Source organism: Furipterus horrens, unplaced genomic scaffold (assembly GCF_987537825.1).
Source record: "Furipterus horrens unplaced genomic scaffold, mFurHor1.1.pri manual_scaffold_8, whole genome shotgun sequence".
Taxonomy (NCBI): domain Eukaryota; kingdom Metazoa; phylum Chordata; class Mammalia; order Chiroptera; family Furipteridae; genus Furipterus; species Furipterus horrens.
The window spans coordinates 103,155,407-103,182,240 of NW_028327178.1; the positions used below are offsets into that span (position 1 = coordinate 103,155,407).

Below are 26,834 nucleotides of genomic sequence, written 5' to 3' on the forward strand. Positions count from 1 at the left end.
TTTAGAACACAATGAACTGCTTTTATTTCAGTATGCACCCACATCTCAGCGTTTAGTGGTCCTGAACAGAAAAGTGGAAAATCGTAGCAATTAGCTAGGAATCAAGCCCGCCAATTTTGGGGTTCTGCCGTGCACACCAAGTTCTTTCTCAATCCCTGCTGAGGACCGCGAGAGGCTGCAGCACCAAAACCAAAGTATGCACCGAATTCAAGGTTCTTTTTGTTCCAGTTGTCAGATTCCAAACTAGACCCAAATGGATTGCAAAGATGACCAAATAAGAGTCCTGTTTTAAACTTCAATTTGTAAAAGCACAAGCTATTAGAGGAACAGAAAGTAATTCATTCAGAGGGATCACGTGTGCTCACAATGTCTTCTGTGGCCTTCCTGAGCTAAAAAAAAACAACGCATCAGCTGACAATGACAGCAGGGGGCGGGCAGGGCTGAGGACCCATTTCCTAGGCTGGTGGAGAGGAAATCACTGTGGTTCCAAAACTGAACAAGGGAGATCAGAGACTCTTTCCAACCTTACCTGATGGCTTCTGGCCAAAGCAAGGGAGTGTCGTGGAAAGTGTTGGGTGGTGACGATGAAGAAAGGGACTTGAGGAGGAGTAAGGAGAAAGCAGCACCCCTCAATATAAAGGTGGGGGAGGGGGAAGAAGATATGGGGAAAGCCCTGAATTCCTCACCAAAGGCCAATTTCAGAGGGGAGCAGAGGGGGTTACAATCTATGCTTCGGCCAAGGGTGGTGGTGGAGAGCGGGGAAAGGATGATGGCTTGGAAGGGGGGAGGGACATCATTTAAGACTTAAAAAAAGAAACCAGGGGTGCAGACGAAGCACCCCCACACACCCAGCAGTAGTCCCACAGGCTGTGACCTGAAACCTTCACATCTACTCTAGTAAGCCACCCCAAGCTGGAGGGCTGTTGCAGGGAAGGAGGGCGGGGGGAGGGGAGGGGGAGAAGGCAGAGACCCCAGGCCATGTAATCAGCAGCAAGGTGATTGTGTGATGTGTCTTTTCACAGTTGAGTTAGATGTGCCCCACCGGTTATGATGGGAATCAATTTAAATATACTTTTTTGATCCCAGAAGTTCAACTATGTGGATAGTGGTTACACCTGACAGGATGATTTGTTATAGCACAACTTATATATTTCAAATGGACAAAATTAGTATCATTTACAGTATCTTAAGATAAATTGCCTTTGAATGGGAGCTTCCTTTCCAGTACTTTGAGGTCTACAAGACGTATCTAGAAAATTTACTACTGTGGAAAATGAAGACTGCTTAAATCGAACGGGGGAAAGGGTGGGCCTGTGGTTTTTTTTTTTTTTTTTTTTTTAATTAATTGCTGTAACACTGTCCTTCAGGTGGCTGAGGGAGTTTCATATTTTCTTTAGACATCATTAGGCGCCGAAGCTCCTGCAGGACAACTTTGATACTATATGAATTCTGCCATTTTGCTAGCACTGATATGGCTCTTGGGTCCACCTGTAAAAAGGCAAACAAAAACAAATCACAGTCAGGCTCGCAAACAAAGGGACAGCTGAGCGCTGGAGTTAAACTCCAGTATAAACTTGAGTAACATGCATTTTTCAAGTTGAACATGTTGATTACACAATGATATCTGACATGCAGAATACCTGCAAGATACTTCCTGCCCATCTACCTTGCCCTTTTAATGTCCCACACCCTCACTCTTTGGGAGTAGGAAATGATGGATAAGAGAAGCCATCTTTAGAGAAATGGCCCTGATACTTGGCAAGACCCAACCTAACCAGCTCTACAACAGTGATCTGCTCCTGGGCCAGCAGCTGCGCTGCTCAGGGCCTGTGCTTTCTGGACTCCACGCCCAGGTGGTGGATGACACACATGTGCAGGGTAGTCGGGAGAGCAAAGACAATGGGTGGCCTGGACCCAAGCTCTAGTGACAAGGGCCTGCCTCAGCATCATACTCCATCAAGTTAACACAGCACTCCCTAAAAGAAATTTCTCAAAGTGTGGGTTGAGTTCTGGGTTCTGGATCATAGATGGAACTCAAGACACAATATTAAACACTGAACATAGAGTAACAAGGCTCATCTCTTTTCACTTTCCCCCCCAAGTCTTCAGAATACCTCAAAATAAAGGCTTAGCTCCCATGATGCTAACATGAGCAATACCCTTGAACACCTGCTGATCCCTTGTGAACAGAGAACAGGCCCCAAAGACTCCATGCCTTTGGCAAGCAACAGGAGGAGGAAGAATTTATTAACTTTGCTCTGGCTTTGTGGTATCTCTTGTTGCCATTACTGCCTTATGACAAGGGAGACCGGTCTCCGTTTATGGTAGTAAAAATAAGTAAAAAAAAAATAGCAAAGCCATTAGATTAAAAGTATATATTGTATACCAGTGGCCCACGAGTCAGGCCCAAGAGGTAAAAGTGTGCCCCTGAGCAAGATCTACCTCTGCGCCTCGGTGTCCTTTCTCCCTCACGAGGACCGCGTGAGCTCCTGTCTCACAGTGCTGGTCCAGAGCAAGTGCTGGATGAGTGATGGTCAAAGACAATTGGGAAAGAGGCCCCCAACCCCAAATCTGCACATGTTTATGCTGCAATATATTTTATTTTACCATCAAAGAACCAAGGAACACATGGGTTCAGGCCGAAAGCGTCCCTGGTTAAAGTACAAAGTGTTTCTCAACCCCGAGGAACAAGCAGGGGCAGAAAAAAACAACTTACCACTCCATTAGAACTATTAACTCCATTCATATTAATTTTTGTTACAAATCTTACAAAGGGGGGTGCTTCCGGGTATTTAGGTCCACATTCTATTTTAAGGCTGTATATTCGGTTTTCATAAATTGTCTGGAAAAGAAGGGTACAGAGATGTCAGGTAATTACAAAGAATTTAAAAAGGCAGACCTTCTGAAACCCCATTACCCCTGACTGCAGAATGGGCACATCTGCTTCCATTACACAAAGTCTACCTATTATATTCGATAAGTCAGGGGTAATTAGTCCCTACACTACTCTCTGTGAATTCCGGCCTCGGGAGAATAAAGACAAAAAAATTAACATCGCTAAGATTTTAAGTTAGTATTATCAAGTCCAAGCAGATGAACCTGTTTTTATGTTAATTTCTCTACTTTACGGAGCTGCCCTACAATCTGGGGATGGTGTGTAAGAGGCATTTTCTATTCGGGGGAGCCACACTGAATGTCTGTGCACGCCAGGATCATCAGTCAATGCAACAGACGTCACTATGTCCAAAGCACAGAACAGGCATCTGATTAGAGAACTTCATAATTAAGCAGAAGGTAGGGATGGGGTGTAGTAGATATGGGAGCTGCTTCCCTCTTCATCACTCTGGGGCTGTGCACTGCGCAAGGGACCTCAGCAGGTGGGCACAACCCCCCTTGCTGTCTTTACGATGGCCCAAGACTGGCATCCAGTGTGTGAGGCGGGCATGGTGGGGCACCAAGGACAGCAGGCCCACATAAGATATATTCCTTCTTCAAACACCAGCTGTGCCCTTTTTGGGAAACACTGGAAAAGCCCGATCCCCATGTCAATGAACTTTTCACTGCAATGTCTACCCAATGAGAGCAAAGTGTGCCGCCGTTGCCAGGCTGAGCCTTCTGCCCCCAGGACGCCGCCCCCACCGGCACAGCCACACGACCTTTAAGACCACATTCAAACATCACCTCCGGTTCATATATTGTACAAGGCAGAAGACTGATCCACAGCTGCCCTATTATGAAATCGCCCTGTTATCACTTGTGTCTGAAGACCACACTGTGGTGGGTCTCCCCATCAGACCGGCATCCTCAGGGGCAGGGGCCCCCCTCCTGTGGTTCCCCTCACAGGCACCTGTGCCACTTCTCAGTGCGCGCTGCACAGATAACGGCTCCTTAGAGAACAGCGACATCTAGCGGTCGTTGGGGAAATAAATGACAGCATGTGACTTAAACCCCTGAAGACGCTAAATAGTGACCTGTCCCTAATAGTAAAACTGGAACATATTTTAAGATTCAGAGAAACCCTTCATATCCACTTAACAGAGGCCCCCAACTATAACAAAAGCAAAACTCAAATCTGGATTTCCACCTGCCCTCAACCTGCTCCACCATTTGGCAGCTAGAGCAGAAACCAGCAGCCAGCCACGATTCCCCTTCCCTGTACCCCCCCTTCTTCTGACCATCAAAGTCTTAGCTTCTACCTCCAAAAGAGACCCCACACCCACCCACTTTCCTCCACCACTGTACATCGTCTGAATCTCCCAAGTCTGCTCTCTCCAGAAACTGTCCCTCCAACAGCTTCCTAGCGACCTGAGAAGGAAGTCCAAGTTCCCGGATTGGACCCTGGGCACCTTGCCTTCCTATTTTACTGTTCTGCCTCCCCATCCAGATGCTCTGGTCTTCTTACTCGTCAAACACAAGTTCTCTCTATCCTGGGGCCCCTACGCCAGTCCCTCCTCTGCATCCTGCAGCTCACAAGTCCCCTCCGACCCCCGACCTTAAGACTGATACCCAGTCTGGTGTCAGACCTCCCCCACCAAACACAGAACAAGGAGGAAAAGGGCTCAACAGAATTGGCACTCAATGTTTGTTGAAAGAATGAATGGTGCCCTTCATGTTAATGTAAAATGAAGAGCTTGTTGCCACTGAGTTTCCTCAGAGGAAAAAAAATTGCTCAGTGAACATAACAAGCAGGAAGCAAACAGTGACACGATGTTCATACAGACTTAGGAAAAACGGAAAAGGTCTGTCCTCAAAACCCAGCAGCCTCCATAGCAGCCACACGCTAAGCGTCTGCTGACTGCGTGGACCCCAAATCCATTCCTGCGTGTGTCCTGCACCCATGCTCAATTATTTTGTCTGACACAAAATTTAAAGACAGAATTTTTCTTTTAAAAAAAATTATTTATTTTATTTTGAGAGAGAGAAGGGAGGGAGAAAGAAAGGGAGAGAAATATCTGTGTGTGATTGCCGCTTGCACGCCCTCAACTGGGGACCTGGCCTGCAACCCAGGCATGTGCCCTGAATGGGAATCAAACCGGTGACCTTTTGGTTAGCGGGCTGGGACTCAATCCCCTGAACCACAGCAGCCAGGACTAAAGACAGAATTTCTTACATAAAAAAGTCCCTGGGGTATGGGCTTGAAGTAATTGCCAGAAGCACAAAGCCTTTTAGAATATTTGATACCACATTTTGGAGGTATCACCTGCTGGTCTGTTCTGTGGCTTATCAGTGTTGATAAAAGTTCAATGATATCTATTAACAATAGCATAAATATGGTTAAGAAGGTGGGCAGCTTACTAATAGGATTCTGATTATTACGCAGATTAAGTCTTAACATTACTTTGACACTATGAAGTCTAATTTTTAAAAACATCCAAGGGATGACTAACTTCTTAGAAATAAAAAAATAAACAATAAATTCTGACCACTGATATCCAACTGGAAATTTCATTAGAACATAGTAAAAAAATGCCTCAAGTCAAATGAACAGAGACCCCTGAAGGGTCATTGAAAAGCCCAAAGTAGGACTTTTATAGAAAGCAGGGCTCTGGTCTTGTTTTATTTGTGAGTGCTCCAGGGATCTGATAAAAAGGTTTCATGGAGGAAAGGAAATGTGCCTGACGGAGAATTGCGAGAACATTCCGTCTCTGTAAAGAACACAATTCTTAAGATTCATTATTTGATCATGAAACAAACACTCCCCCCATTGCTGATGTGGCTGAGCTTCCCGGGACAGCCCGGCAGTGCCTATCCAAATAAATGTGAAGCAGGCATGCTCAGACCAGCAAGACCACGGCTAGGAATTCCCTGCAGGTGGACTCATGCTTGTACACAAAAACGCAAAAAGTACTGTCTGCCTCAGCAAAAGTAACTAAACTATCTAAATGTCTCTGCCTGCAAGGGACTGACTCAACAAACACGGCACATTCCTATAATTGGATACTCTGTAGCCTTTTCAAAGGCCGAGACAAATGCACACCCTGCCAACACAGAGCTGGTGTATAGCCAGCGAGTTGCAGTGTGTGTACGATCTATAGAAACGGATGCCTCCCTCCAACCCTGGGCACATTTCCGTGTACACAGGCTATTTCTCCACTAGGCGCAACAGGTCCAGAGCCTAGAGATTACAAGTTTTTCCTGGACCTAAAAATTATTTTTCATATGTATATATACATATGAGATAATCACAGCCTAATCATGGGGGAAAACATCAGTCAAATTCCAAGAGAGAGACATTCTGCAAAATATCCGACCAGTACTCCTCGAGGGCAACAAGAACAAGAAAAACCTGAAACTGTCACGGCCACAAGGAATCCAGGACATGAGGACAAAATATAATGTAGTATCTTGGGTAGGACTCTGGAAGGGAAAATAGATACAAAATAAAGACTAAGAACACCTGAACTATGGACATGAGTTAATAATAATGTATCAATATTTGTTCACTCGTTGTTACAAATGTACTATACTAATATAAAATATTAACAAGGGAAATGGGCGAGGGGGGGTGTAAGAAACTCTCCCTCTCTCCACCAGTGAGGGTACCCTTCCGAGTGAGCCGTCTAGGGACCACAGTAACAAAATAAAAAGCAGAAGGCACTTGCTCTGTTTCTGTCAGTGTCACCCCACCACGAGCCCCTCATCTCGGCAGCAAGAGCTGCATCTGGTCTCCAGAGCTCCCCCAACCAGTTCCTCAGTCCCTGGGGCGGGGGCGGGACCCCACCAGCCTCCAGGAGGAACAGCAGCAGAGGGCACCTGGCCTCCACCACTAGGTTCTAATGGCCCTAGCCTGTCCCCGCCCTCCCAGCCCCAAAAGGGGTGGCTGTTTTCTGTACTGTTATCTTTCCCATGGTGTACCTTTTTTGCTTTTGTCAGTCCAACATCTATTTGATCAACTTCCCATATTAAATTATTTTTGTTGAAATACCCAGTATAGTTTCTCTTTTCCTACCTGATCCCAAAGGTTAAGGGGAACAGAGTAAACTTCTTACTCCAGATACTCTGTATTGTTTTAAAAAAATTATAGAGAATATATCATACATGTAACTTAAAGCTTTTTAAAAAGATACAGGTCAATATGCCCTGATGTGGAAAGATGTCCACTATCTGTTAAGTGAAAAAAAAAAGTTGCAAAACATTATGCATAGGAAGGTCTCATTTATATTAAAAAGGGTATGTATTTGTTTATGTACCCACAGCAACAGCCAGCAAAAACACACCACACAGCAACTGACCAGTTTTCATTCTGTGGGGAATATAGTGAAATGGAGAAAGGCTCATTTTCCTTTTACTTCATACACTGCTGTAATTATCTCTTGTTCTTAAAGCACGCACACAGTACTTTTAGGTGTATGTATAATACACACCCAGGCTTTAACCCACACATACAAACACTATGTGGAGAACTCCAGAGGCATAAAAGTGCTTCTCAACCAAGATGATTTCTGCCCCTCCCCCCCCCCCCGTAGTGATGGGAATTAGGCAATATCTGGAGACATTTATGGCAGTCACAAATGGGGGAGGGGGGTGCTATTGGCATATAGCGAGTAGAGACCAGGGATGCTGCTAGACGTCCCGGTGTTCAGGGCAGCCCCACAACAAAGACTGATCCGGTCCAGTGCGTCCCTGCTGAGGCTGAGAAACCCTGCTCTCTAACCGGCTACTGCTGGCACCTCTGTGGTCAGAACAGAAAATACCCCACATCTAATGCTGTGGGACAGTTGGACACTTGCCCACATTTTGCAAGGGGTACTTGGATGGGTTTAGGTTTGGAGAACTTACTTTCCTCAAAAAAAAAAAAAAAAAAAAGAAAAAAAAAAAAGAATTCACATAGCTAACACACATAATGTATAATTAAATTATACTCAAGGAATACAAGAAGATGTATGGCAGCCCTGACCAGCGTGGCTCACTTGGTTGGGTGTCATCCCGCAAAGCTAAGGGTTGCCAGTTGGATTCCTGGGCGGGCTACATGCCTGGGCTCTGGGTTTGGTCCCCAGCTGGAACTTGTGCAGGGGGCAAATGATTGATGTTTCTCTCCCTCTCTTTTTTCCTCCCTTCCCCTCTCTCTAAAAATAAATACATAAATCTAAAAAAAACCCCAAAATGATATATATGTTAAAAAGGAAGTCTCCTGACCATCCTGGCCCCAGCCAAGCCAGCCAGCCAGCCAGATCCCTTTTGAAGGCAACCATTATCATCAATTTCTTTTATGTTCTTCCAAAAGTATTCTAAGCACACAAGAGCACAAGTATTATGTATGACTTCTTCCTTTCCCCCCACACCTTCCATCACATGTGGTAGCACATTTTGTATAATGTTTTGCACCTTACTTTTTTCACTTAAATATCATGGAGATCATCCCATTTTCAGCACACATAAATCTGTTTCATTCGTGTGGACAACTATATAATTTATATAATATCAACAATTATTATAGTATATAATACCGTCAACTGAAAGACCCCAAGGTGGTTTCCAATATTTTGCTACTATTAAAAACGCTGCATAAAAATAATTTTGTACAGATAGGGTTTTGGGCAATACATTCAAGAAAAGCTGAGTAAATTCCTAGCAGAATTTCTGGATCATATGGTACACGTCTTTTAAATGTTGATAGACCTCCTTCTGAATAATACAATAACAAAATAACAGGGAGATGAGTTACTTAAGCACTCTATTTAAATGCTTTAATAACGGCATACACCTTGTATGTTAATCTTAAAGCAGACTGGTCACGGGAAGCACCTAGAAGCAGATAGTTCCTTTAATGACTCGGCTTCTAACCTTGGGGAGCCAGGGCAATTGAACGACAGGGGTGAAAAGAGACAGACAACAGCAAGTTTGGTGAGGGTGCAGAGAAGCTGAAACCTGTTTGTGTTGCTGATGGGAATGTAAAATGGGGCAGCCACTTTGGAAAAGATTGGGCAGTTCTTTAAAATGTTAAATACAGAGTTACCAAATCATCCTATTCCATCCTAGGTATATAGACCCAGGGGAATTGAGAACGTATGTCCACACAAAACCTGTACACAAATGTTCATAGCATCTTTCATAATAGCCAAAAAGTAGAAAAAGTCCAAATGTCCATCAGCTAATTAATGGATAAACAAAATATGGTATACCACATAATGAAATGTTATTCAGTCATAAACCTTGAAAATATTATATCAAGTAAACACGACAGTCACGAAAGACTGCATATTATATGGTTCCATTTACATGAAGTGTTCAGGCAAATTCAGGGAGCTAGGAAGTAAATTATTGATTGTCAAGGGTAAGGAGTGGAGGCAGAATGGAAGTGACTGTCAGTGGCAATGGGGTTTCTTCTTCCAGGGTAATGAAAATGCTTTGAAATTAGTGATACTGCATAGTTCCGAGTATATTAAACACCATTAACTGTACATTTTAAAAGTGTATTCTATGGTAAGTGAATTCTACAGTATGTGAATTATATTTCAGTAAAGCTATTATTTTTTTTAAAAGGATGTATGGAAAGCACCTTGTATACTGAAGGTATTCATGAAAAGTTAGTCCCTTTTGGAAAGAGATAAGCTAAAACTCAAGGTGATCGAAAGTGTTTTTGGTAGAACAGAGCATTTTCAACAGAACCTCGTGGTTTATTTATTTGTTTGTTTGAGTGTGTAATTCAGTGGCATTCAGTGTATTCACAAAGTGTGCACTGGTTCATTGTTAAGCTGTCAGAACCTGAAAACCAGTCTGCTGATGAACAAATCTACTGCACAACTAACCCATTCATTCTTAGTCATTTCCAGGTGCTCTGGAGAGTAAGGAACAGGAAACAACAGTTCTCATCCTCAAGAAATCTAAACTACTCTTAGAAAGAGAAGAAAAGGAGTGAAGGAAGCCATCACCACACAATGGACTTTCAGAGACGGCAAGAAAATGATCTCCGTGAAGGAACGAGCTTTCTAGATCAGGTTTTCCCCAGTACTTAACAAATCCAGAAAATCCTAGTTTTCAGAGATTTAAAAAAAGATCAAAAAATGAGTAAAAGCAAATTAAATATGTATATATAAAAAAGCACACACCCTAAAACAAAATTATAGTGTTAAAAAAATGACTCAAGAAGTAACACTGAATGGCAAAGCCAGTTATTTGCCACGAGAGTTTATGACAGTCTAAGATCAACACTGGACTGTCCTAGCACTTTATGCACACACTTCCTGGTTTTAGGTGTGACTTGCTCCCTCCCAGAGGTGGTGCAGAGCCTCGTGTGCAGTGCGAAGAATGGACATCATCATCCTTAAGCATGAGCAGACATAGGAAAGGTACAGCTAGCTGTGTTGAGGGAGAATCTCCTACTGCTTGTCTGAAAAAAGTATCACAGTATGGGGATCTATTTCTTCATTCCTATATCACATTACTACTTAACACTGGGTAATTCTATAATGGGAACAGAGGGAAACTCAAAATATAAACAGGAAGGGACACAATGTAGCAGAGTGGTTAAGAGCACAGTTTCTGGAGTCAGACTTGGTTTGGGAATTATTAGCCGTGTGGCCAGTACTTTCACCTCTCTGAGTCAGTTTCCTCATCTGTAAAATGGAATGCGAGTACACAGTAATAACCTGACAAGAGGTTCCTGTGAGAATTAAATGTTTCTGGGGGTTTACTACGTGTCATCAAAAAAGGTTAGCTGGCATTATGAAGACCGGGAACTCTCACAAGTCACAAAGCTCTAAAAGAGGTCACTCTCCACTGTCACCTTCTTTGCAAAGGCCTCTGGGCCTAACAGTGCCTGGAACAGACCAGAGCTCATCAGGCAGGCAACGACCCTTCATCAGATGGCCCCCCAAGTTAGGATACAGATGCACAGCCAAACTGGGAAACAACGAATAAAATCCACAACCGTGAAGGCTTTCCAAGCTTTACCTGAACACTGTATTCAGGAAGGCTGGCTATAGCTGGAGTCTTGTTATTTGATAAGCCCGAGAGTTTGTTCTAAACTACATCCGAGGGTACAATTACCTCAAACCTCACTGTCTAATCTACATTGTCATGTAAATTCACACTATGAGTCTAAACAGGTTTTTGCTTACCATTTAGAGGGATTAAACTGCATCAGAGGAGGTTCAAATATATAAACTGAAACTGGTCAAAAAAGAATAGCCACATTTCAGAAAATATACCATTGGTGAGCTTTTTCCGTGACAAGGCTACTATTTTTTAAAAGGAGGCACAGTGAATTTAAGACATTGACATTTATAGCCGTAGCTCGACGCTTACTCTTGGAGGCCCAATTATCATCCCTGTCCATCTTGTAAGTGTCATGTCTTCGTCATCTTCTAGACCCCAGCTAACTGTGCCATCTCCTACTCCTTTCTGGCCTTCTTCGAGTTCTTCCAACAGTCGAAAATTGCGAGGGACTTTTACTCCTAAAATAAATGGAAAGAAATTCAAGATACTAGCAACTCCAGGGGAACGTGTGAACCTAGAGCTAGTCGCTCATTACAACTACCTGGGAATGAAGATGCTAACATGCAAATAATTTCTGAAAGTTGTACTTCAAGCTTGCTGCTTTCCAAACCTACTTGTAATTGACCAGCACAACCAGAAAGGAGCGTACGGTTTTGTTCCAGGGGAAGTGACGACCGAAGCAGGGCTACATGCCCAAACCTAGGAAGACACCCCACCCCACCCCCACAGCTTTCACAGACTCCACGTCCACTTCAGGTGGAAATGCTGATTAAGCTGAGGTGAAAACCGTCAATATCAAGTGCTAACAAAAGTGCCTTGCAAGAAAAGCAGCAATCCGTTTTGTTCTTAATGCACACTTCTGAGGAGAAGAGTGTGCTCTTTGTTGGAATTACTCTCAAACTACCTTAGGAGGAAGGGTCACCCTGGCTGTACCAGATAACAATGACGTCCTCTTGATCAAGTAGGAGTCAACCAAAGGCATCAAGGGTAATATTTTCAATTATTTCAGCCATAGTTTCTCTCTTGAGAGAGAAATCTAAAAGAGAGTAGCTGGTTCTCTGACTTACTTGTTTCCAAAAATCCCAAAGCCTGACAAGTAGCTCCTGAAAGCAAGGACCCAACCACATCTCACAGGTTTCAGGCTGCAGCCTGAGCTGCTCCTGGGTGTCTCCCAGAACAGAGGCCAGGTACTGGGGCCAGAGAGGAGACACCGCTGTGGGAGGGCACAGGGCAACTCTCCTAGGGTTGCTCTCCCAACCAGTTCTGCCTCCTCCCTCCTCCCACCTCTTTCCCTGGCAGTTGGACCACTTCCTCTGGACAAAGCTCAGGATCCAGGCAAGTTTCAAGCTTTCTTTGCCTTAGATGCTGAGCCCCCAGCTGGCTAGGATCTTGAAGGCAAGTAGCCCTTAACATATGCCTGTGAACAGAGACCCATTGGAGGCACTCAAGACTGTGGAAGGTGTTCCCAGTATATCTCAGCATTTCCCAGTGTGGGATGCATACTATTGTCAATTCAATTTGAACAAATATCTGAGCATCTGCTGTAAATACCAGGCACTTTCCTAAGCACTGGGGAATAAGCAGTGAAAAAACAAAAATGTCTTGCCCTCACGGAGCTTACATTCTAGAGGGACACACAAAATTGACAAAATAAATATGCAAACCATGTAGATAGATGGTGGTGTTCTGAAGTAGAAAGAAATGAGGGGAGGAGTTAAAATTCTAAATAGGGTGATCAAAAAAGGGTGTCATGACTAATGACCTACGAATTGCGGAGCCTGACTTATGGACAGCTGGGGGGTGGTGGTGGGGAGTCTTGCAGGCAGAGGAAACAGCTAGTGCAAGAGCGCTGAAGGGAGGACCTTGCCCACAGCGTCACAGCCCAGCAAAGACACCAATTCAGCTGCAGTAGGAAATTAGGGACTCCAACTGTTACTGAGTGACACAAAAAAGCCACTGGAGATCTAAACAGAGGAGTAACAGGACCTGACTTGTTTTTAACAAGATCCCTCTGACTACTGTGTGAAGGGAGCTGGGGCAGAAACAGCTAGGAGGCTATTGCAAGAACCCTGCAGAAGATAATACTGGCTTGGACCAGGGTGATGGCAGTGAACAGTAGCACAATTCTAGATATTGGGAGGTCTGAGCTGGTGAGATTTGCTGTCAGACTGCCTTTGAAGCATGGGAGAAAGAGAAATCAACCATGGCTCCCAGGCTTTTGGTCTGGGCATGGCATTAGATGATTTTAGGTGGCACATGAGTGAACACGTGCTTTTAGTCTGTATTTATTTTTAAGAATAACTTATTTAGGGCAAGAAATATTATACTAACTGCACATTTATGCTAATGGTAAAACTTTCCTTTTAAAATAAATGTAGGCCCGGGCTGGTGTGGCTCAGTTGGTTGGAGCATCATCCCTTAAACCATAAAGTTGTGGGTTCGATTCCTGATCAGGGAACCTAGGATGTGAGTTCGGTCTCCAGTTGGGGTGCATACGAGAGGCAGACGATTGACATTTCTCTCCTCCTCTCTAAAATCAACAAGCATGTCCTCAGGTGAGGAAATAAAGTAAAATAACTGTAAGCAAGGAAGTCAGCTGATAGAAAAAAAATCAAATAGTACAGCAGAAACCTGAAAGCATACTTGAAAGGCTTGTCTGGGAAACACCGGCATTGCTTATCCACAGAACAGCCAACTGGATTACTCAGCTATTCCAAACTCAGCTTTCACAAACACAAAACTGAAGGATGTTTGTGACATGATGAGCAAAAAGCCAGAGAGTACATCTTTTGTTCAGAAAGAGATAAGTCTACGTCTTTAATAATCCTAACTAATTTGGCTTAGGGAAAAAAATCACTGTGCACCACTATTAGTTAATTTATAAACCTAAACTAGTAAGACAGAATACTCACAGAGCACAGAGTCAGACTGACAGGAAGACTGATAAATAGGAGGCACCTGTTCGTAGACAGTGCAACGGCTGAATTGTGTTCTCTCAAATTCAAGTTGAAGCCCTAACTCCCAGCACCTTAGAATGTGACTATATTTGGAAAGAGTGCTTTCTTTCTTTCTTTTTTTTAAAGTATATTTTATTGATTATATTGTTACAATAGTTCCAAATTTTTTCCCCTTTGCTCTCCTCTGCCCAGAACCCTCCTCCCCCAGAAATCCACACCCCAAGTCTGTGCCCATGGGTCGTACATACAAGCTCTCCTGCTTCACCTTTTCATATATTTTTCTTCTTCTTTTTTAAATAATTTTTTTTAACAATAAAAAATAACAATCCCCCCTCTCAGACTTAAGACCCTTTATAATCTTATTGGAAAGAGTGCTTTCAAAGAGGTGATTAAGTTAAAGTGAGACCGTTAGGGTGGGGCCTAATCCAATTGACTGCGGTCCTCATAAAAAGAGGAAACTGGACAATTCCTGGATACACAGAACTGACAGTCGTCAGAGGGGAGGGGGTTTGGGCTAGGTGAGAAGGGTGAAGGAATTAAGCAAAGAAATTAAAAAAAAAAAGGACTCATGGACACAGACAAACAGTATGGAAACTGCCAAGAGGGACGGGGTTCAGGGGAGGTAGGAGAAGGTAAAGGGGGATAAATGGTGACTTGACATGAGATGGGGAACACACAATACAACATACAGATGATGTATTGTAGAATCGTACACCTGAAACCTATGTAATTTTATTAGCTAATGTCACCCCAATACATTCAATAAAATAATAAAATTAAGTTTAATAAAAAGAAGAGGAAATCGAGACACACAAGAGACAACAGGGATGCACACTTGCAGGGAGGAAAGACCATGTGAAGACACAGTGAGAAGGCAGCCATCTGCACTTGGATTTTTTGACTTCTAGGCTCCAGAACTCTGAGCAAATAAATTGCTGTTGTTTAAGCCACCCAGTCTGGTATTTTGTTATGGCAGCCATAGTAAACTAATACAGATGCTAAGTGACATCTTAAATTTAGGCTGGAATGGACAGAGATCATCTCTGGGTACAAAGATTATGTATAATTCTTTCTCCTTTTCTATATTTTTCTGATTTATTTTACCTCTTGTTATTTGCACAGCAAACAAAACAGTAACAACACACTTAGGACCCACATCAACCACATGATAGGGAAGGCCCTACTTCTGGGCCTTTGCTCTTGCTATTCCCTCTGCCCACTCTTCCCCCAGATACCCATCAGCCACGCTCCCTCACCTTCTCCAGGGCTTCAGCTGTATGACCCCTGATTGCAATAAGGATCACAGATTCTCTGAGAGTGGGAATCTCATGAAAGGCATTCCCTAAGTGGTTGTGTGTTTTAACTTGTTCAACTTGAATGAACAATAGCAAAGTACAATAGCTTCCAAAGCTAAGTCTTTTATTACTGAATGGAAGTTGCTCTTTTGGGCAAGATAGATGTGCTACTTTCTTGTGTCAGATAAACTGTAAGGTAGGCTCGATCAACTATTTCTGGTATGCCTATTCCTCTCGGAAACTTTGGCAAAGAGTGTCCTCATGGCTAAAGATGTTACCTCTTCATCTAACAACCAGATCTGATTAGGACACCCTAATCCAAATATCACAAGCTCATTGCTATTAGTTTCAAAACAGGTGATGAATTCAAGTGATATCTTTCTAATGTCTGATTCCTACTGGTGAAGAAGGGGAAAATATATCAGTAATGAATCCTACACTTCCAACAGACATTTTCATGGGATTAGAAATTCACTATCTATTAGGCAGTCTTGAAATATTCCAAGCAAGGGTCGGAGTATACATTTAAATATCAGAATAACTGTACTATATACTGATTAATTACAATAAGCATTTATTCCATTTCAACAATAATTCTCAAACTTTTTTTTGGTTTCCATACCCCTTTATACTCTTAAAAATACTGAAGACTTCATAGAGCCTTTGTTTATGTGGGTTATAGCTATAGATACATACTGAATTAGAAATTAGAAGACTTTTTAAGTATTTAATTCATTTAAACTAACCACAACACACCATTACGTGTTAAATAATGTATCTTATAAGGTAACTATTTTCCAAAGAACAAAGTAAAATCAGTGAAAGAGTGGTATGACTGCAAATTTCTTTCATGTCTGGCTTCAAACATGTTTAAGAACTGAGGTGAGCTGGAGAATACATGTCCTCTCCCAAGGGGACAGTCACTCCTTTGCTCTGTCCAAGTGTCTGTGGGTCAGATTCCACTTATGGTCCAACACTCTGCAACATCTGGGGTCATCTAATAATGTTCTCAAAATCCCTTTGAATCCTAACATCCTAGATTTAGCTCAGCAGATATTTTTAAATCCTTTCTTTTGTTAGAGGGTACATAAAGATTGATAGATGTTGTGCTAGTTAGGCACCAGGCAGGTAACCTTTATTTAGCTAAATCTTAAATTTAAGTCCACATACTGGGAAGCATTAAGAAGACTGATTTTTTAATTCATTTTTTTCTAAGTCATAAACTTTTATTTTCATTGAAATATTCATTAGAAGCAAAGTTTGGGGAATAAACATCTGGCAGAAATCAGGAATTACAAAAAAATTTACAAAGTATGAAGTGATTCATTTAGTCTTTTCTGATATTTAAATAGAAGTTGCTAATTAGCACCAGGTTAGCTGGTACACTGAACTCTATCTGGTAAGGGACCATTTGGGGGCTCACCGTGTTTAATCCCATAAATCTGAGCTCACTTCACATTTACAGGTAAAAATTCCACACATTTTCAGGACTGCAATTTAAAAAAGCTTTGCTAGGCTTTTTAATCTGCTTGTCAAAATTTCCCTTTACATAAATGTCAGTAACGTGCACGCGTACACACACACACACACTCCCTCTTCTTCCAGTCCAGTGTCCAACACCATCCTAGAGCTTATAGGGGCTATGAATAAAAACCAGGGGCCTCCCAATCAGAGCATTAATTCTCACTATGGAAACAAGATATACACATACCTAGTTCAATAAAATAAAAGTATTAAAATATATGAGAAATATAATCTATCACAGGACAGTGTTTCTTAACCTTTGGGGGGGTAATAGACCCCTTTGAATCGAAGGTTAAAGAGATGGGGCCACGACCCTAGGGAGGACTGGCCTTCATCCGGAGGGTAATTAGTGGGGAGCTGCGAAAGGCTCTGGGTAAAACGACAGAGAAGGCGGACCTCCTGGGAAGGGCCAGGTGGGCTGGAAGGCTTAGAAGCCGTGCTAGGAAAGTGCTGCTGTAACACTAAGAGTCTCCAAAGCCAGAGGCACTGCTTAGAGCAGATACTGTGGATGGGACATGGCGTCCAACTTCCTTGTTTGGCCTACTAGGTAGATAACAGGAGGAATATCAAGAGATTTAAGGCAGGGCATATTAGTTTGCATGACTGTGGTGGTAGGTGCCATTTTTACAATATGACATAGGCTTCGGATAAATATTTGTTGAAAATTTTTTAAAACACTGAGCAAAGGATAAAAAAGTATGCAAACTCCATTTTAATAAAGATGGAGTATTTTATACGAAGTCTATACAAAGTCAACCCAGGCTTCTGTGTAAGTGTGTACTCACTCAAATGATCTTTAGATACTTTTTAAAAAATCCTCACCTGAGGACACTTTCCCCACTGTTTTTTAGAGAGAAGAAGGGAGAGAGAGAAACACTGATGTGAGAGAGAAGCACTGACTGGTTGCCTCCTGGACGTGCCAGATCGGGGCTCTAGGCACCTGGATTTGGGACCAAACTGCAATCTAAGCACGTGCCCTGATAGGGAATCAAACCTGCAGCTTTCTGGTTATCGGATGATGCTCCAACCAACTGAGCCACACCAGTCAGGGCGATCTTTAGATAGTTTTATGACCACAAATCAGATACCTCATCTACCACTCCATTTTAAAAAGGCTGATCAGGATAATGGCTAAGTTATCTTCCATAAATAAGACTCAGAATATAGTATACTTTAGAGAAAAGTCTTTAACTTCTCAGCAGAGGATTAAAAGCACAGGCTTAGATCAAATCCCTGCTCCACAACTTTCTAGCAATCTAGCTGCGTGACGGTGCAAATTACTCTGAGCCTCAGCAATACTGAGGATCTCAATGCTCCCTGCCTCTGTAGGTGGAGGGCTGAGTAAATGAAGTAAAACCTACAAAGCATCTTGTGTAATACCTGGCACAGACTGCTGAATCACCTTCATCAGCACTATATTATCCATCATAAAATTAAAAAAATCCTCCCTTGATGCTGTATCTCCTTCTAGCTACCATCTCATTTCTTTGTTCCTTCTCGGCCAAAAACCTCCTAAAGGTTGTCTAGATTCCTTGTCTGCAATTCCTCATCTTACTTGCCTCTCCTTCAGCCAGGCTTTTCTACCTAGTCACTCACCAAGGCTGCTTGTCAGGGGTACCGAGGCAGCACCCTCTAGCCAAAGGCAGAGGTCAATTCTCAGTCCCCACTCCCAGTTCCTGGAGCTCCCAGCAGCACCCAATCACTCCCTCCTCTAACTCTTTCTTCCCTTAGCCTCAGGTTCTCTTCCTGCATCCAGATTGCCTCTGCCTCCCTAACCTCCCCACACCTGCTGCCAGGCCTCAGGGCACAGCCCACAGACCTAAGCTGTTGTCTGCTCTATTACCCAAGGAAGCTGAGGACTCTCCGATTTAATTTCCAATTAACTGCTCCCAGGCATCCCCATTTAGATGCCTAGCAGGTCTCTAAACTTAAAACACTTGCCAAAACCCTTCCATGCCTCAAAAACCAAAACCTACCCACTCCTCAGTCTCGGGGTATCACACATTTACCAGATTGCTCTAGCCAAAAATCTTGGAGTCATAGTAAGAAATCTTTCCCTTGCATCCCATACCCAACCCACTTCCAAATATATCCCAAAGATGATCATTTTCACCATCTCCACTGTGACCACCATAGTCCACGCTACCCTCAGCTTCTTACCCGGATTCTTAGTCTACCTGGTCTCTACCTACAGCCCGTTCTCCACAGCGAGCCTTTTAAAGGTAAGTCAGATCCGTCACTCCCGCACTCAAAGCCCTCCCCACTGGCCCCCTCTGGCCGGCAGCAAACGTCCAAACTCCTGACCGCCTCTACAGAGATGCACCTGCTTCTCCAACATCACTTCCTGCCGGCCCTTCCCTTGCTCCTCGCCCTTCGTCAGCCATACGACCCTTCTTTACATCCCGAATGAGCAAAATGACTTCCTGTCTTTGCACTTGCTGTTCCCTCACCCTAGAATTCTCGGTCCCAGAGCTGTACATAGCTGGCTGGCCCCCTTAATCCTCATGGAGGTCTAACTTCTCATTTCCTGTCTTGCTTTATGTTTCTTCACAGCACCCACTACCACCTGACATTAATTTGTCTGCCCCATCTGAACAGAAACTTCATGAGGGTAAAACTTCACGTTTTGTTTACTGTTGCCTTCAATACCGTGAGGAGTGCTTTGCTCCGAGTACGCACTCCAACACCTGTTGAATGAATGAATGAATGAATGAATGGTGGCTGGGTTGTTGGGCTAGGGAGATTATTTCAGAATGAATGATGTTCAATGTCACAAAATTCTAAATGGTTTATTCCTGAAAATACAGCAGCGAAACATTCATAGTACTATTAAAAGGAAGTCTAACATTGTAAAGATCATCAAAGGGCTTCGTACGGATTTTAATTAGCCCAAGAAAAGTTATACATTAAATTTTGAATATAATGGTATCAAGAAGAAACACAAATCCTAGTCACAGTCTGCAGAGGCCCTCTCAGCGCCCCCCCTCACCTTCACCCTCACACAAATGATGTCTGTGCTGTACTTTCTTTTCTTTAAATTTTATTTTCTTCCTTTTGTATTGTCTGACTCACTCTCTGAGCTTCTCGAGTTAGAGCTGTGACTCATTCAGTCCTGCCTCCCCAGGATCTGGTATGCAGCCTGGCATATAATGGTACTCAATAAATGTCCCCTGATTAAACAGTACCTCTTCTGTTCCTCCTGTAAATTCTAATATGGTCTACTGTGGACAAAATGTTGGACACTAATACTGTTTTCTATTTTGAGATAACTATTACATGACAATTAGTTTTAATCTTTTTTAGTTTTGTTTGATTTTTTAAATGAAATGTAGTCGAGACTTTTAGGGAAACTTTTTTAATGAGGGAAAAATGGCTTTTTATTCAAACTATAAAACAAAGGATTCTTCACTATAAAATGAACTTTGTTTCACAAAATACATATGAAAGTATGCTACTGATATTCCAAAGCATTTAGAACCTGTATGTAAAATTAATACATCAATATTTTCTACAAAGCAAGAGCATTTCACTCCAAATGGCCGGACCACATCCTAGTTTGGGGACCCCAAACACATAAATCCAAATATTGGTGGAATTCAGAGATCCTGTAAACCAAGATCCTGTGAGTGTATTAGTCACAAGTGAAGACTTTATCCCATTTCAAATGAGAGTAAAAGCTCAAAATTGTGATATATTAATTTTAACAAGACTTCAGTGAATATATTAAATAATTAAATACATAGATGCCAAAACCCCCAGAAGCACAGCAGATCAAAAAACTCAAGAACACTCTAACATACTTTTCTTCCTACAGCACTTTAACCCATTGACTCAACCTAAATTTTAAGATTCCTACCACTTTAAGATTCCAAAAGGCAGCTGGAAAAACAGCTTTGAGTGACAATACAGAGGAGGTCAAGGAGACTGTTGGTAATCTTAATAGACTAGAACTATTAAAAAGTTAACCATGAAAATGTTAAGATAACTTCACCAAGGTGCTAAAATATCACAGAAATCCAAGATAATATTTTAAAAAGAAAACATTTGTTCCTGTTACTTCAGAATTCTTCTTTCCAGAAGAATTTTTCCTGGATCTGTGTCAGTATCAAAAGTCAGCCAGTTATTCTCTTGGCTAAAATATAAACCGAAAAGTCAGCAGCTGCAGGATATTATAAAGAAAATACATGTATGATAAGTAGGTTGAAAGAGCACGAATATTTGACAGGGTTTCACACCATGTCATAGTAAAACACTGAATGCAGTGATCTGCAACACAGCCACACAGTCAAATACTTGTTACAAAAAGGATTTTGAAACATCCTTTGGGAAAATCATGACTACAGAACAGCAGCTGTTACAGCATGCCAATCTTTTTTTCCTAAATTATATTTTATGGATTACGCTATTACAGTTGTCCCAACTTTTCCCCTTTTGCCCCCCTCCACCCAGCACCCCCCTCCCATTGCTCCTGCCCATGGGTCATGCATATAAGCTCTTTGGCTGCTCCATTTCCTACACTGTCCTTGACACCCCCGTGGCTATTCTGTAACTACCTATTTGTACTTCTTAATCCCCTCACCTCTTCACCCATCCCCCACAACCCTGGCTTGGCCCAGGTCTTGGTTTAAAATGGCAGAGCCTCACAGGTTTCTCCTGAAAAGAAAGCTGCTAATTAAAACTGGCTTGGTTGCCCATTCAGGAAAGACAGTGCATAGAGCTAGGAGTCTGGTTGGAAAATAAGGAGGCCTGGAGGGTGAGGGACCTGGATTCAATGCTCCTGAAAAGTGGATATAAAGTTAGGGCAAGTTAACTTCTATTTCTGAGCAACTGGCAAGTGCAGTCCAGCTGCCGAGCTAGTGCCTGCCAGGAACGTATTTTTTCTCTCCTTCTCGACAGCAATGGTTCTCCAAGCATGGTCCCCAGACCTGCAGCCTACCAATCACCTGGGACCTGACTAGAAATGCAAATTCTCAGGCCACACACCAGACTACTTGCACCACAGAACTACTGAGTCTGAAACTGAGGGCGGGGCCAGGCGAGCCACAAACTCCAGGTGATTCTGAGGCACATTTGTTTGGGAGCCACTGACCTAAGGGGAAGAAGCAGCGGCAACCATTCTTTATAGTCCAATGTCACAACAAACAGCCAATGACAGAATGCAAGGCCTTGTGCTTTTTTTTTTTTTGCTGCTAGGGAGACCAAGGCCAAAGATGCCATTTTCTCTTACAGGGTGGAGACGAAGAATAAGATGTGGGAAGTGGGTCAGGGCCGTACGGGAAGGAGGGGACAGGGCTAAATCTATGCTCAGTCACTTGGGAAAGGGCAAGACTGGAAGCAGGAGGCTTCCGCAGTCCCCCAGGCAGGAGAAGATGGTTCTGGTAGGACAAGAATGCCAGTGAGGGAGGAGGGGCGGGCTTGGCATCTACTGTGCGGTTACACCCACTGGGTCTGTGACGGGGAGGACGTAAGGACAGAGAAAGAACCCTACGTGACAGTCACCATGACCTACCCATGAAAGAATCAGCCAAGGCAGAAACGCTGACAGACCTGCCGCTGGCTGAAGGAGCTTGGGAGGCCTCGCCGGAGAACAGGCGACGGGCTGGAAGGGCGATGCCACAGCCAAGAGCACGTGTCCTGGAACAGAACTGTCCCGGTTCTGTGCCCCGGCTCCGCACATTCACAAGTTACCTGCTTCAAAGGGCTGCTGAGAAATGAGATCGTGTACGTGATACAGCATCTAGCACAGCGTAGGCCTTGGGGGTGCAGCTCAGAGAGAAATCTGAAGGGCTCGCAGGTAAATGAAGATGAGGACCTACCCTGCACATGACCGGAGGGGGGAGGACCCAAGCCTGACGGGTATGAGGTACTGAGTATAAGGTATAAGCAACGGCTTCCTTAGAAATGGACTTCACATTACTCAGAACGGGACAACAGGGGCCAGGAATGCATTCTGTATTCCACTTTTATTAAATTACTGCAAAGCAACAGTCAAGGGAAAGAGAGAGGAAGGAAGGAAGAAAGAACGTGGCAGGTAGAAAAGGGTGCTTTTAAAGTTACTGTGAAGGGGAGAAGCAAGAGCACTAGAATTAACCTCGCAGTCCCCGAGGAGAGCAGGAGGTGGTACTGACCCAGCACAGAGGGCCCCCCCCCCCAACACCGGAGCACGTGGCCGGCTCTTCAGCTGAGCCCCGCACGGGGCAGTTCTCCGGAACGCAAGGCTCATGCCGACAAAAGGCACTCAGCTATGACAGGCACGACGAGATGCTCGCCCAGGGAGGCACTCGGGAACGAGACCAACCAAGGGCCTACAGGTTCTCACGGGGCACGCCACCTCTCCAGGCAACACCCCTGAATGGAATGGGAGACTATTGAACCTCCACTGCCCAGACGGCTCGGTTTCCCCAGGCTGAGTGCGTGTGTACGAGGCCACGCCAACGAATGCAGATTTAAAGTCATGCCCAGCCAGGGCCTGCTCCCGGCGCCCAGTGTCTGCTTATCTGTCAGGGGCGCCTGTGGGATGCTGGGTGAGCAGAAGGACCTGGCAGCCAAGGGCCAGCGTGTGAGGTCCCGCAGTCCTGGGCAAGGCAGGAGGCAGTCACCTGTCACAGCACGGGCATATGGGCTTTCCGCAGTTCCACCCTCTAGGATCTAGGCAGAAATCGCACCTCGCAGAGGCAAGGGAGGCGGGAAGGTGCTGCAACCAAGTGTGAAAGCAGTGACCAAAAAAACCAAGTTCAGCCCTTACAGGAGCTCAAAGGCTTCACAGCTGTTTCCTGGCAACCAGGGGCAGACTGATCGAGGGGCCTGTTCTAACCTTGACTAAGGGAGGTCTCTGGTCCCCTGACCACACCTCCAAGACTTCCCAGGGCTAGAAAGGAAAGAGGTCAGTACACTTGCTGTAGTTTAGCCCAGTTAAGGCCCTCCTGCTTCCACTCTTAGCACTCTGGACTCCTTTCACTGCCCAGGGGCACTGGCCAGATCCTGCCATTCCTGTCTTTTCCAGACTCTTATTCATTCAACAAATATTTACTGAATATCTACTTCATACCACGCACTTGTGCAATGGTTTCCCTTTACAATGAACAAAACCCAAAGCCACATCTCTCCAACTCATCATCTTCAATAAGCCTCTCTTGCACACTAAGGCCTTTATTTTCTCCCTTCAACGTGCCAAGCTCGGTCCTGCCACAGTGCCTTTGCGCTGCTCCCCCATCGCCTGCCTGTGACACAGGCTGTGGGGTTGGTTCCTTCCATCAAACGCCCCCTCCCAGAGAAGTCTTCCCTGCCACTTCTCCAGACACCCCTGCCACATTGCACAATTTCCCTCCTAGCATTTACTGTGATCTGAACCGGTCTTTATTATTTGCTCCTGAATGGCCTTCTCCCCGACTAAAACAGAAGCGCCTCGAGGCCAGGGGCTACGCCCAGCTTGCTCACTGCTGACTGTGAGACACAGCAGGCCCTCAGTAAACCGCTGCTGACTACACCGGCAACGGAGCGGGAACCCATTCTAAGGCACCTGGGAACCTGTTCCAGGCCACGCGACCCGGGCCACGTGCTCCTGTGCTCTGCACCTGCGAGCGCTCCCGCTCGGGCAGGACCTCAAGAACTCGCGATCCGGAGTTCCTGCAGGCAGCCCACGTGAAGTGAGGCCGGCAGGGCTGAGCCTCAGCGCTCGGCACCCCGTCCCCCCAGTTCAGCGCGGCCTGGCACGGGGGACATTCTGCGAGAGCGTTTCTGCGGCAGCCCGGCCTGACGCAGCCTCTCTCCTGACCGTGTCTGGGGTGGCATCTCGGCAACCGAAAGGACTCAGCACTGCTCTACCCGAAACCCAGGTCCGGGAAGGCTGTGGCCTCCTCTATCCTCCAGCAAGACCCCACTGCTTTCCGTGTAAAAGGCCACTTGCGGTCGGTCCCTTTGGTCAGATGCCCCGCGTCCATCTCCTGTTCCACCCCCACATCAGGCCAGGGGGCCCCCTGGGACACAACGCACCCCTCTGCGCTGTTCACTCAGGTCGCGACCCTCCTAGCAGCGCTGCTGCTGCTGCGAGTCAACAGCGTCAACAGCCCGAGGATGTCACCCCAGCCAGCAGCCCTGTTCCCTCCCCGTCAGAGCTCCCTCGTTTCCTGGGACGGCCTCCTCGGCCACCCGCACTGGCAGGCACTTCAGGGGACAGCCTCCTCAACAGAAGGGGGGCGCTGTCGCCCCCAAAGCCTGCACTTCCAGAATCTGACTCTCGCCTCATCAGCACCCCCCTCCCCCGGGGATCCTCCGCCAGCCGATCCGTACCCCTTCTCCCCAGGAAGGCCAGTGCGAGTCCACCCGCGGGACGTTAAGTCGCAAACAGATCCTTCGGGATCCCATCCTCCATCCTCGGGCCGATCTTAGGTGTGCGGAGCAGGGAACCCAGTCTCAAAATAAGCGCTGCTTCTCTTAACCTACCGGGGCCTGGAAGGACCCCCCTCCCCCAAAGCGGAGCCCCCCACCCCCGGCTGCCTCAGCCTCCCCTCCCCAAGCAGTCAGGCAGGAAGTCCCGCCGCTCTGGTTCCTCTCCTCACGCCCACCCAGCCACCAGGGGGTGCGGGGGATGCGGCTTCTGACCTGACTCCCCATATGTTAAGATCAACGCCGGAAGGAATCTCCATTAAACAGACACTCCAGGGTGTGCTGCCCTCACCCCCGGAAGGAGGAGATTTCCCTTCAACAGGAACATCGCGGACAGCTACACGGCTCCCAATTCACCTGCTCCCCCCCCCCCCCCAACGGCAAGTTCCCAGCTCCCGTCCCTTCGGAGCCTGCCTCCTGAAATCTAACATCTGTGTCCTCAACAGGCGCTGGTGACGACGGGGTCATTTCCCGATCGGCCGCGCCAACCCGCACGCTCAGAAATCTGAGATCCTTTCCCCCTTCACTTACGTGCGGAGACGCCCCGCATCCCCTCGAGAAGCAGCCAGCCCAAGGCTCCCCTTTTCCTGGTTAAAACAGAGCTTTCCTTAGCTGACCCCATCCCCAAAACTAGCGCCGGAGCCGTCCCCGCAGCCCCTGGGACATCCTCTCCGCCATCCCTCGGGATCTCGTCCCCTCCTCCCATCCATCCTGACGGGCTTCTCTGGAGCCCCAGCCGAACGGACATCCCAAGGCTCCCCTCTCCCCCGGACCCACAGCACCCAGTAAAGGATTTCTATCAGCTTTGGGGCGCCTCCTCCTCCTCCTCCTCTAGGGAACCCCTCGACCTCCCCCAAAGAGCCGCCGGCCCCGATCTCCTCCGGAGTGCCTCCGGGCTCGCCACTCGCCCGCTCAGGCCCGGCAGGAGCGCCGCGGGGCCCGGCCCTTCCTCTCAGCTGGGCCCTCACGCCGCCCGGGGGAGCTTCTGGGCCTCGCCGCGCCGCCCACAGGCCCCTCAGTCCCCCGCCCGTGCTTCCGGCCGCCGCCTGCTCCTCCTCCCCACTCCAGGGCGGCCGGGTCGCTGCCGCGGAGCCCGGCGGACAGGGGCAGCGCCGAGGCCCTGGTCACGCTGCAAGGGCCTTTGCGAGTCCCCGACCCTCGGCCCGAGCCCGCGCTCCCTCAGCCCGCCGGGCCCGGCACCCCCGCTCACCCGAGCCCGTGGTGGCTGCCATCTTGCGTCGCTGTCGCTCGAAGGCCGGCCCCTTCTTCACCCCCCACCCGGTCCCGGGCCCTTCTGCGCAGGCGTGCGCGAACGCGCCGACGCCGCCGCTGACGCCGCTCCGCGGGCCACGAGACCCGACGCGGGGACGGTTTTTTTTCCTGCCTTTTGACGGTTTTTTTTTTTCCTGCCTTTTGAGCAAGAGGAGCCGCTTGCGTGCGTAAGGGCCCAGCAACCTTCAGGTCCCTCCGGGGTTGGGTGCCTGGTGAGAAGAGCAGGGCTGATCAGTCTTGGGAGGGCGCAATTGTAAAAGAATAAGAAGGAAAGGAAGCTGTGAAAAGCGCTTATTTCGCTTCGGGCATTTTCCTATCTCGTTGGATCCACACAACGTCCCTACCAGGTCGGAGTTAATGTGAAAAATGAAGCCGAGAGGGTTTAAACCCAGCTGTTAAGTAAATGAGTCGGAATTTGAACCCAGGCCAGATATTCTTGCTTCCTGAGTTGATGCTTCCGGGC

General features: G+C 46.0%; 1 protein-coding gene across 4 annotated transcripts; it reads right to left on the bottom strand.

The window, feature by feature from the left end:
* On the bottom strand, positions 1-26,386 carry UBE2V1 (ubiquitin conjugating enzyme E2 V1). 4 transcript variants are annotated; one of them, XM_090286556.1, is made up of 4 exons: positions 26,310-26,386; positions 11,248-11,396; positions 2,717-2,842; positions 1-1,488 (listed from the first exon to the last, which is right to left on the bottom strand). In XM_090286556.1, the coding sequence occupies exons 1-4, from the start codon at positions 26,329-26,331 to the stop codon at positions 1,342-1,344; spliced, it is 444 nt and encodes a 147-aa protein (XP_090142682.1). In that variant the 5' UTR covers positions 26,332-26,386; the 3' UTR covers positions 1-1,341. The 4 variants fall into 4 exon arrangements, with proteins under 4 accessions (XP_090142682.1, XP_090142684.1, XP_090142683.1 ...); XM_090286558.1 differs by lacking the exon at positions 11,248-11,396 and adding an exon at positions 22,224-22,415 and having other exon boundaries at positions 26,310-26,364; XM_090286557.1 differs by lacking the exon at positions 11,248-11,396 and adding an exon at positions 22,224-22,418 and having other exon boundaries at positions 26,310-26,362.
* Positions 26,387-26,834: the final 448 nt, after the last annotated feature.

Bases quoted from the DNA above. Each gene is read 5' to 3' on its own strand.
- UBE2V1 (XM_090286556.1), bottom strand. From the start codon at position 26,331: ATGGCAGCCACCACGGGCTCGG. The intron at 2,843-11,247 runs GTAAGCGTCGAG...CTTCTTTTCCAG, and splicing joins TGATAATTGGGCCTCCAAGA to ACAATTTATGAAAACCGAAT. The intron at 1,489-2,716 runs GTAAGTTGTTTT...GCCTTTTTACAG, and splicing joins TTAATAGTTCTAATGGAGTG to GTGGACCCAAGAGCCATATC.